Below are 10,887 nucleotides of genomic sequence, written 5' to 3' on the forward strand. Positions count from 1 at the left end.
ATATGTCAACACAAGGGGGAGAAAATACATTCTGAATGTAGAAGGGAGACCATTAGGGTAGAAGAAGAGAATGGGGGAGGGGAGAAGGAGAGCAATATTGTAGTAAGTGAATGTGATCAAATTACATTATATGCACATATGACTCAGCCACAATGAAGCCCACGATTCTGTATAATTAGTATGCACCAACAAAAATCACTGATTAAAAAAAAAAAAAAACTTTATTTAGTGCTTGATTTAAAAAAAAAAAAAAGGAAAAAATGTTTGTGGGGGGTGGTTCTTCCAAAAATAGAAGGGAGATTAGTCGGGTAGGGGAAGGTCTGGGGGCCAGGAAATGGAGGAGCTGTGAAAGGAAAATGACCAAACTATGCTGTGTACAAATAGGGCTACGTCACGGGATGTCACCTGCAAGTGTGCCTATGAAGCACCAGTTAAAATAAATAAATTAAATAGATAGATAGATAGATAAATAAATAAATAAATAAATAAATAAAAGGTAGAGTTGAGGAAGGGAAACAGGGAGGGAGGAAAGAAGGGAAAGAAGTTCTTGGGACTGAAAAAGAGCAAACTGTGTTCCCTGCATGTCTAATTATGTCAAAACAGACCCCACTATTTTTAACTGAAATGTACTAATAAAACCATATTTTTAAAAAGAGTCGGATAACTTCCCTATAGTTGTAGACTCCAGCTCTTCAGTGAATTTAGGATTTTCCTTGAAGTTTTAAAAAATGTAGTTCGGCAGGCCCAAGTGCCAGGCCCCCTAATTGGACCCTTTGGATTCCACCTCACTCACCCAAAGGCATGGCCAGCGAGCGTTCAGGAACAGGAGCCTGAAATAGGGGGACACAGCTCCCCAACGTGCCCCCCGGAAGAGAAGACGCGTGGGTTACTGGTCTCCCCACCAGATCTTTGTGGCAAGTGAATGCAGTTTCAGGGACATTGAGAGGCGTGGAAAGAGCAAAGGCGAAGAGACAGGAGACACGAGGTTTCGTGGAGAGCGCGCTGAGCTTGGTGCAGCGCACGCCCAGCGTGTGTGTGGCTCAGGTGGAGCGCACAGCTGTGCACAGGTGTGCATACATGCGCCAGGTGGAGGAGGAGCGTCCACTGCTGATGCTGGAAAGGTGGGTGGGCGAGCTGAGCTCAGGGGTTAACCCACAGCTCGGGAAGGGGCCGTGGTGTACCGTGGCCTGGCTGGAGGGCATGGGGCTTGCCGTTTGGCCCTGGGCCTGGCTGGCGAGGGTCTGCCTCTTGCACCTTAACCGCGCGCAGTCAGGGAAAGCCTCAGTCTGTTCGCTCTGTCCGCTCTCCAGTCAGGGCTCACAGCCTGACCTGGATAGAGCAAAGCTTCTCAGCTGAATGTTTAAAAACTGTTTAAATTCCTCTAAGTAGAGCAAAAGGAGTCTCATTGAGTTCCACATGGAATTGAGGTTCCTGCTTGCTTTTTTTTTTTTTTTTAATAGAGAAAGGATTTTCTCCCTTTACATAACCTTGTTACAATCCCCCACAGAAACCTACCTACCCAGCCCAAAGATTTCCTCCAGACTAGGTTGGCAAACGTTTTCCATAGAAGGCCAGAGAGTAAATATTTGAGGCTTTACAAGCCTTTCAGTGTGTCATCCCCACTGTACAGTTAGAACTGGAAGGCAGCTAGCCACAGACAATGTGTGCAGAAATAAGGGTGGCTGTGTTCTATTAGTTTTTTGTTTGTTTGGTTGGTTGGTTGGTTGGTTTTTGTGGGGTTTTTGGATTACAGGTGATTGAACTCAGGGACTCAAGAACTCAGGGGTGCTCTACCACTGAGTTACATCTCCAGCCCCTTTTTATTTATTTTTAATTTTGTGCCAGAGTCTTACTAAATTGCCCTGACTAGCCTCCAACTTGCAATCCTCCTGCCTCAGCCTCCCAAATCATTGGGACTAGTGGTGTGAGCTGCTATACCTGATTTACAAAATATTCTTAATGAGGTAAATAAAGATACATAAAGAACATGGTTACCATGTAGAGCTTAGAAGAAAAAGAATTTGTGACTCAGAATCTCAGAGTTAAAAAGAATCTGAGAGGGGGGGATACCCATATGAAGGTCCTTTTAAAAGAAAGAAAGAGAATACATTATAAATGCAAATTATAAATGCAACATTAGATTCAAAAATGAATATTTATTTCTAGTGAGAATCCTAAACAGGTTATATGAATTTTTTAAAGGTGCAAAATACTGTAACCATTTCCTTTTGTTTATGTTTGGGGTTTCCACTAAGAGACTTCCTTCCTATCATTTAAACTTTGGATCAGTTCATAATTATGAAAAAAAATCTAAAATTCAAAAACCCAAAAAGTAAATTAGACTTTTATAATTGCTATTACATGTATACAGCGACATAGTCTTGTAATCCAATTACTCTCAGCGCCTGAGTTTGTCCCTGAGCTTGGTGTTTGCCCTCGTCCCTTGTCTGTTCAGGCTACTGTGCTGAACGGGTGGCACTTCTGCATGCTGTTTCACTGGAACCACCATGCTCTGTCAGGACAAGATGTGTCAGATGTGCTAAAATCAAGCCAATGTGTCCGGATGCATGAAAACATACAACATCACGCAAGGTTGCATTCATTTCCAGCACCGTTACACAGGTGTCACCCACAAGCCCCAGAATCTGATAAATTGTATTTCAAAAGATTTGCAGAATAAAATTAAGTTGGAGTAAAAACAGGCAATAGCCTTAATCAATTGTGGTCCAAGGATCTGCAAATTATAGAACTGTCTGACTGTGCAAAGGCATTGCTAGGAACTTAAAGGACCCACATCTGACATTGGAGGTCATTTAGTGTGGGCCCTGTGTCAATCACACATACATGGTGCAAACCCCACCCTCCAAGACATTGAGTTTATTGCCTCCCAAGGCAGCAAATTCCATTTTTAGGCATCTTGAGTTTTATAGAATTCTTCTTTATCCTACACTAAAACCCAATCCCTAGTAGCAATTATCTGATGATCCAAAGTCTCCCCTTTGAACAATAAATAATTCTTCTACAAGGCATACATCCTAAAGCTGAAGACAGATGTCATCTACTGTCCTGATTATGGTTCCCTAAGGAGCAAAGCCTGTCTCAAAGATCTGCTCAAATATAGCAGTTTATTTGAGAAGAGGTTCAAGAAAACTAGTTTAGGAGCAGGGAATTGAGGAAGAAGCACCAATGAAGTGTGTTGTCAGCCATCACCAGAAGCAACTGGAGCACAGTTCTTCTGAGAAGCTGGTCTAGAGCACAGTGCCTCCGAGTTATCTCCCCCAGGGATGAGGGAGCTGGGGACTTACCTACTCCCATCAGCTATTAGTTGAGGGTTTCCATGAGGAGCATGATGCCCTGGCAGATCAGGCTCAGCTTCCCGTGGGAGCCCTCAAACAAAGAGATGCAGAAGTTGACAGCTGGAAATGGGCCCCGGTCTACAGGCTATGGTGAGGTCTGTGGGGTTCGGCAGCACGTTTTCCACGCCCAACCACCCTGGACTTTTTGGAAAGTTCTGCATTTAGCTCAGCCACAAGTCTCATCCATCCTTATTTATCAGTTTTTCAAAAACTTTAATTAATTCATTATTTTTGGCTTAGCTCTGAATATAACGCTCCACGGGTAGTAAAGCCTTCTCTCCAATTTTCTGATCCCAGAAGGTACATGCAAGCACAGAATAGGCACTATCACTGATCAAGAGTAGAAGAAAACACTCAGGGTCAACCACAACAGCACTCAGGAGCAGTTAGGCAGACAGAGTGGGGTGCTGTGGCTCTGATGAGGCAGGTCTGCGGGGCCCCTGAGGCTTTGTTAGAGCTGTGCTTCGAAAGTCCACTGGGAAATCCCAATTGCTTTCTTTTCTGCAGTACTGGGGATCAAAGCCAGGGACTAGCCAGTGCATGCTAGGCAAGCACTATACCACTAAGCTACATCCCAGCCCTTTTTATTTTTATTTTTATTTTGATATAGGGTCTCACCAAGTTGCACAGGCTGGCCTTGAAACTTGCAATCCTCCTGCCTCAGCTTCCCACGTAGCTAGGATTACAAGCATGCCCCATCGCACCCAACTCAATTTATTCTAAATGCCAGACACACTTACTCTTTCCTAGTTACCTCTTGCCTGCAAGGAGATCCTGCTTTGCTATTGTTACATAAGCAAAGGGAGATGGCCTCAGGTTAAATTAGGGACAGTAAATGAACAATCCTTCATGTTAAATAACCAAAAATAGCTTTTTGCCACAAAGTGACAGAGTAGTTTTCCTGTAGTCCTTACTTTAGTTGTTTAAAAATATGTCCATGAATTCTTTGCTCCTTCTACCACCAGAGGTACAGACTAATTTCCCTCCCTTGAATGTGGGTTGTACTTTGTCAGAAGTAACCACGTGGATCAGCCTCTTTTATGAAAGCTGGCTTCCTCACTGTGAGACTTTCCAGCAGCCTGAGGAGAAGCCCTCAGGAAGACCACAAGAACTAAGGCAGCTAGCTCAGAGCAATGAGCTAGTGATCTTAAAGCAAGTCCTCCTGCCCAATCAAGTCCCAGATGACAGTGGCCCTGGCTGGTCCGAATCCTCAACCTCCTTTGACACCTGGATCCAGGACCCTCTGAGATTGTGTCAAATAGCAGATGTTCAAGGGTTTTTTTTTTTTTTTTTGTCGTTATTGCTGTGTTTTTCTTGTTTTTTGTTTTTGTTGTTACAAAGCTGCTGCATTGTGTGGTAATTTGCCTCATAGTAACAAAAAAACTAATACATGAAGGATGCATGCGTAGTCAATGGGTCTGTGAGATCATCACAAATTGGCATCTTTTTACCTGAAAGTGGCAGAATTCTTTCTTGTGATTTTTATATATATATATATATATATATATATATATATATATATATATATATATATATAATTTTGTCCCCAAACTGTTTCCTCTAGGCTTTAATGAAATTCTAAGTCATTTATCAAGAACTTTCCATTACCATTTCTTGAATTGCATGGGTTTTGACTGATCTCATCCCACTTCAAATCTCAGCAATACACATCCCATCTAAGTCTGCTTACGGCTACGTGACCGGGACCTGTTCTCATTAAAGCTCTTTTTTTCTTTTTTCAATCTTCCCTTTCCCAGTCCCTTCCCCAATGATCTGGTAATAGCAAATGTATGACACCTACCTGGTTTGGCTCTAGCCCATGAAAACGCCCTCCTGTCTCCAGCAGCCCCATCCTGCTGTGGGGAAGGAAGAAAGCAGCTGAGGCCGGGCGGAGCTGGTGTCTGCTCCTTGATCTGCCTTCCCCACAAGAGCCAATGGGCTTCTCCCTGTGGTGGACTGAACTTAGGATGTTTTCTTTTATCCCCAAACAACGGAAACAGCTGCAGTTGCAAGTTATTGCTTGCCAGAACTTATTTCTCTCATACTTGTTCAAACATCTACGAGCTGAGAAAAAGCTGATGGAAGGGAGAGCGTACTGTGCTGTCCCCGAACTGCAGGTAATGAAGGAACTGAATGCATAGTGACACCAGGACAGAATCAAGGATATTTTCCCCTACAGTTATGTCAGAACTAGAGAATGAAATGGAATGCTGGTGGCAAGTGGAAATATATATGCTCCATGTTCTTAAAAAAAATTTTTTTTCTGCATTATTTGGAGCTTCCACATCAATTAGAGTGTGACTCATCATAGTCACCGTACTGTAATCATCCTTCAAAAGAAATGCATGTTTTACCTGGTAATAAAAATTCTCAGGGTGAGTCAGTGAGTTCAGAAGATCTCAGCTGGTGGATTTGCATCTCTGATGCTGGCCTCTCAGCTGCCCTGAAGTGGATAAATCATCTAAAGGTTTCCAAAGGTCCAAAAGCCCCCCACCTTGTGCCTACTTTGATCCTCTTCCATTTGGACACTTGTCCATGGGTTTTCCTTGCCTTCTCAATGCACACTTTTAATTCAGACCTTTAAAGCCAAGCCAAATCGATGCTTTTCAAGAGTTTATCCCAATCCCTTTCATTGTGTAATTATGAGTCGGGTCCAAGATGATTTGGAATCTTGTGCCAAACCTGAAGTTATTCCAAATTGCTTAGTTTGGCAATGAGCATTAGAAAGTCTGGCACACAGTAGGCACTCAATAAATGTTTATGAAAGCCTGGGACTTATATACAACATTTTCTTACTGAGGCAATTTGTTAATACAAAGTAGAGGCAAAATGTTCCTGGCATGTGACGCATTGACTCAAGACCTCTTTGATAACAGAGGACATTAAACAGAATTCCCAATTATCAGATCATTTCCTCTGCTTAATTGATGTTCCCCAAGATCCACAGATATTAGAATAAACAGTCTGGAGCCTCACTGCTACAGAGTCCGTGAAGATACAGAATTCAGCAGTGAGGCCAAGATTTGTCACTCCTACTGTGAAGACCTCTGGGAGACTCTCTCGTGCGGACTTGAGTAGGGCGTGGTAGCTTGGCCCTCACAGTTTTCTGTTTTAAGACAATGAAAGAAAAAGAGGAGGAAAGAGAGAAAGAGGGGTGGGGTGTTCTTCAATCTTTAAACTCGAATTTATTCAAACAAGCATTTAAGAACAAAAAGATGCTGTGCCCAGACTAAACTTGTGAAAATTCCATCCATCCTGGGAGTGGGTTTTTTTTTTTTTTTTTTTTTTTTTTTTAATGAATCTTTCCCATTTTCTTATTCTGGTGAAGAAAAAAATGAGAAAGATTGATGAAAGCACCTTTCTCTCAAAAGTCCTCCCTGCCAGATCAGAGCAAGGAAAATTAAAATATACAACAAATTCATCCATCATGATAGGCCTCTTGTCTCCTTTTCATCTTTCTTCTACTCCCTGGATTACCAGCCTCTCAGTCACTCTGTTTTCACTCCCTGTCTGATGGTGAGAATATTTATAATACTTCAAACTCGCTATATCCAAAGACACTAGTGCTTCGTCATAGGATCTCAAAGAACTTCATGAATATAAATTAGGTGTCTTTAGCTATTTTAAAAAAATAGAATAGGCAAGGAAAGTGAGCATTAGGAAACCAAAATGGTTAACTACTTTCAGTAAAAACTTGGAGGATTCATCTGGACACTGGGGTTCCCCAGGGTTGGCTAGCAAGTCATGGTTTAGATCTAAAAATGTCCCCAAAGAGCTCATGTGTTAGCCAATGTGGTGATGCTCAGAGAGTGAAAAGACTGGATTATTAACCTCATCAGTGGATTAATCCATTTGATAGTGAGTAATCTGAATGTGCTAGTAGGTGTTAACAGTAGGCAGGTGGGGTGTAGCTGGAGGAAGTAAGTCATCAGGCCACAGCCCTGGCCTGCACCTGTTGTCCTTCCATCTCATCCCTGCCATGCCTGGCTTCCCTGCTGACATGAGCTGACAGCTTCCCGCTACCATGGGTTTCCGCCATCATGTTTTGCCTCACTTGGGCCCAGAGCAATGGAGTCAGCTAAATATGAATGAACCTCTGAAACCATGAGCACAAATAAACTCCTCCTCCTGACAAGTTGTTCTTGACAGGTATTTTGGTCATAGTAACAAAAGGTTGACTAACTCAGTACATGATCCTACGAGGGTATCCGACAGTAAATTAGATTGTGCTAAGGTAACAAGCAACCCCAAAACCCCGGTGACTTATTACTCACTCACATCATATGTCCACCACAGGGTAACCATGACTGGACACCACATCATCCTTACTCCCAGACCCAGGCCAAGGGAAAGATTTCTACCTTGAATCTGCCCAGTCTGTGGCAGAGGACAAGAGAACTTAGAACATAAGAAACTGGCTCTTCAAACTTCTTCCCATAAGTGGTCCATGTCTTCTCCATCCACAATCTGTTGTCCAGATCATGTTCAATGGCTCTATTAAGGGGACAAGGACACATAATCCTGTCATAAGGAGAGGCAGCAATTATTAGAACAGTATACAATCTATCGGACCAAGAACTCAGTTTTCTTGATTGTGAAAAAGTTTGGCCTGAGGTACCTCTCCAATAAAACTTATGATGTAATGATTCTGAAAAATACTTGGCAATAAAGAAGTATTATAATTATAGTTCAGACCCGCCTGCTATGAGCACCATGCGCACAACGAGGCCTCATAAAAGCAACAGGGAACGTTAGGAAAGGATGGTCTTATTCAAGTCATGGTGAGTCCAAATTTTCTGGAAGATGCTCACCAGCAATGATCGATATTTTTTTTTCATCTTTTTATTAATCAAACAATACAGAACAACCATCATTCTATAAATGCCCAAGCACCCAGCTGGTCCTCTTGCCCCAAAGTCACACCCTCCTCATCCTCTTCCTCAACCCTGCTCTCCCTCCTCCCCTGCCCTAGCCCTGGGACGGAGTCTTGGGAGGAGGGTGGGGCAGAGCTGGAAGCAGGAAGAGATACCCATGGGACTGGGATAGCTGCAGTTTGGTTTGGAAAAGAGATTGAGACGGGTAGGTTCTCAGAGATTCTCTTTGGTACAATATCTAGCCATATTCCCACCTCCATTCTTCAAATCATTTCCCATAACCCAGGTTCTCTCTGCCCTTTCCCCACTATCAAATCACTTGGCCCTTACACCATTGTTCTCCCTCCAGCATCCCTCCATAACCTCCCTGGTCCCAATCCACTCCCTGAGCTTCCCTCAGCTGGGGACCCATCATCCCGCCCCCCCAGCACCCAGGATGGAAGTATGCAGAGACCCTGGGGAAGGCTATTATGAACCTGAACCTTGCAGAGATGAGGAAAGGTGCAGGCTGGGGAATAGGGTGGTGGTGGTGGAGTGTTATTTCCAGGCCCACAGTCTTTAAGGTCCCCTATCCCCCGTTTGCCTCCTAAGAAATTCCAGGTAGAAGTCTTCAGCTCCTTGGGGCAGGACTCTCCAGCTTCACACTCTTGGCTGCTTCTCCACTGAGCTCCCAGAAGCTCCCGAACTCCAGTTTAGAGTCATTACAGTTGCCCAGATTGGCAATTTTCTCTTCCAGCCCACAATTGCTCGGCATGAGGTGTGGCAACTGCTGGGTGACCAGGTCCCATAGCGCAGAGGAGGTCAGTGTCTCCTTCCCGCCCTCCACTGAGTACTGGTGGAAGTTCTTGATGAGGGTCTCAGTGGCCCTCTCCACATCACTGAATTCCTGGGCATCCCACAGATTGGGCAAGACTTTCTTCCCCGCACCCCCGGCCCCAGGCAGGCAGGTCCCAGCACGTGTCCACACAGTCCTCCTCCCAGGATTCCCTCTGATCACCTTGTGTGGGGTTCAGGGAAGAATTTCAGGCCTCACTGACAAGGTCTCCGCATTGGCTGACCGACCCTGTCCCATGGTGCCTGGTGCACTTGGTCCCGTGGTGAGTTTTGTCGTCCTACAGCCTGACCCAGAGGAACTGATGGATCATGATCCGCCTGCCGGCAGCCACTGAGACAGGACGGGAGGACAATGATTGATATTCTTGAAATTCTACGATACTTAATCACAGAAGTCAACACAGTCTGAGATTTCTGTGAAAATATGAGTTTTTCTTTTTTAAAATTTTGTTGTTGTTGTAGATGGACAGTATGCCTTTGCTTGTTTTATTTTTATGTGGTGCCAAGGATCGAACCCAGTGCCTCAACATGGTAGGCAAATGCTCTACCACTGAGCTACAGCCCCAGCTCCAGGTTTTTCTTGAAAATGTATCTGCTTCAAAATGTGAATATATCTTCTAAGACTGTAACCAGAAATCTTTGCTCTAGGACTAAGTCTTGGGACCCCACACAGGACAGTGTTTGAACAAGTAAAACCCAAGGATTTCTCGTTTTCATTCAGATCAGATTGTGAGGGTCATATTATTTACCTGGATATGCGAACATGGGAGGCTGAGCAGTAGAGTCAGAATCCTTTTAAAAAATGCTAAAAGCAAATTTTGGGAAAAAGGAAGGTGACTAAGTTACTGATAAATGATTTCTGTACTAGGGGTTCAGAATGCCTTATCTGAGATTCTTGGAGCCAGATGTGTTTCAGAATCCATCACTTCCAGGTTTCTGAAAGGTGGCTCAGTGTACTTACTGAATAGTATTTAAATCTATTTAACACTTCCATCAAGGTATGAGGCTGTACCTATGATCAGATATATTAATTATCCCAGCATCGGAAACAGATCAGCATGCACATAAGTATTAAAAAATAAAGACAATAAATAGTTGTATGTGTTAGGAGTCAATCTTTTTTTTTCTGAATGATTTCTCAGCAAACTTAAGCAATAAACTTCTGTATTTCCAAAGTTGTAAGGATTTGGGAATGATTTTCAAATTACTGGGGACTTGTATTTTATATTTTAAATATCTCTGCGAAGTGTCCTTCAGCATATAGAAAGTATAAAGAAAGCACATATAGTGTGCTAACGTTATCTTATAAGTGGGGGAACCAAGATTTACTTATATAAAAAAAGTGGGGGCAGGAGATAGAGCAAAAGCCATAAGACAATCAGTGTGATAGGAGCGAGACTTCTCTGAACATACCTTGACTATTCACCAACATTAAGTTTTAAACAGCATGTAATCCTTAAAAATCTAAAGCAAAATGAAGCCAAGGATAAAGCTAGGTAGTGGAGAATCAAGCTGGTAACGTGGCTACACAGCGAGGGATTATTTTAGTAGTTCAAAATACAAAATTTAAATGAACAGCCTTTAGTGAAATAGAACCCAAGGACAAAAGAACGATTAAAAATTAAATGGGGGGCTGTGGTTGTGGCTCAGTGGTAGAGCACTTGCTTGGCATGTGTGAGGCACTGGGTTCGAACCTCAGCACCACATAAAAACATAAATAAAATAAAGATATTGTGTCCATCTATAAAAATGATGTGACCTGATACTCATCTCCTACCTCACTTTAAAAAAAAAAAAAATTAAATGGGCAAGGTGCCATGGTG

At 43.1% G+C, this 10,887-nt stretch overlaps 2 protein-coding genes across 2 annotated transcripts in view; both read right to left on the reverse strand.

The window, feature by feature from the left end:
* Positions 1 to 5,255, reverse strand: part of Rnf152 (ring finger protein 152) — a 97,684-nt gene extending 92,429 nt beyond the window's left edge. The window contains exon 1 of the mRNA XM_047526583.1: positions 5,158 to 5,255. The gene's annotated coding sequence lies outside the window, so the exon portion shown is untranslated. The remainder of the gene's footprint in view (positions 1 to 5,157) is intronic.
* Positions 5,256 to 8,671: 3,416 nt separating this feature from the next.
* Positions 8,672 to 9,386, reverse strand: LOC124965833 (protein S100-A14-like). Its single transcript, XM_047526977.1, has 2 exons — positions 9,274 to 9,386; positions 8,672 to 9,126 (listed from the first exon to the last, which is right to left on the reverse strand). Exons 1-2 carry the CDS (start codon positions 9,300 to 9,302, stop codon positions 8,841 to 8,843), a joined length of 315 nt encoding a protein of 104 aa, XP_047382933.1. The 5' UTR covers positions 9,303 to 9,386; the 3' UTR covers positions 8,672 to 8,840.
* Positions 9,387 to 10,887: the final 1,501 nt, after the last annotated feature.

The sequence above is a fragment of the Sciurus carolinensis genome, chromosome 15 (genome assembly GCF_902686445.1).
Source record: "Sciurus carolinensis chromosome 15, mSciCar1.2, whole genome shotgun sequence".
Classification (NCBI taxonomy): Eukaryota; Metazoa; Chordata; class Mammalia; order Rodentia; family Sciuridae; genus Sciurus; species Sciurus carolinensis.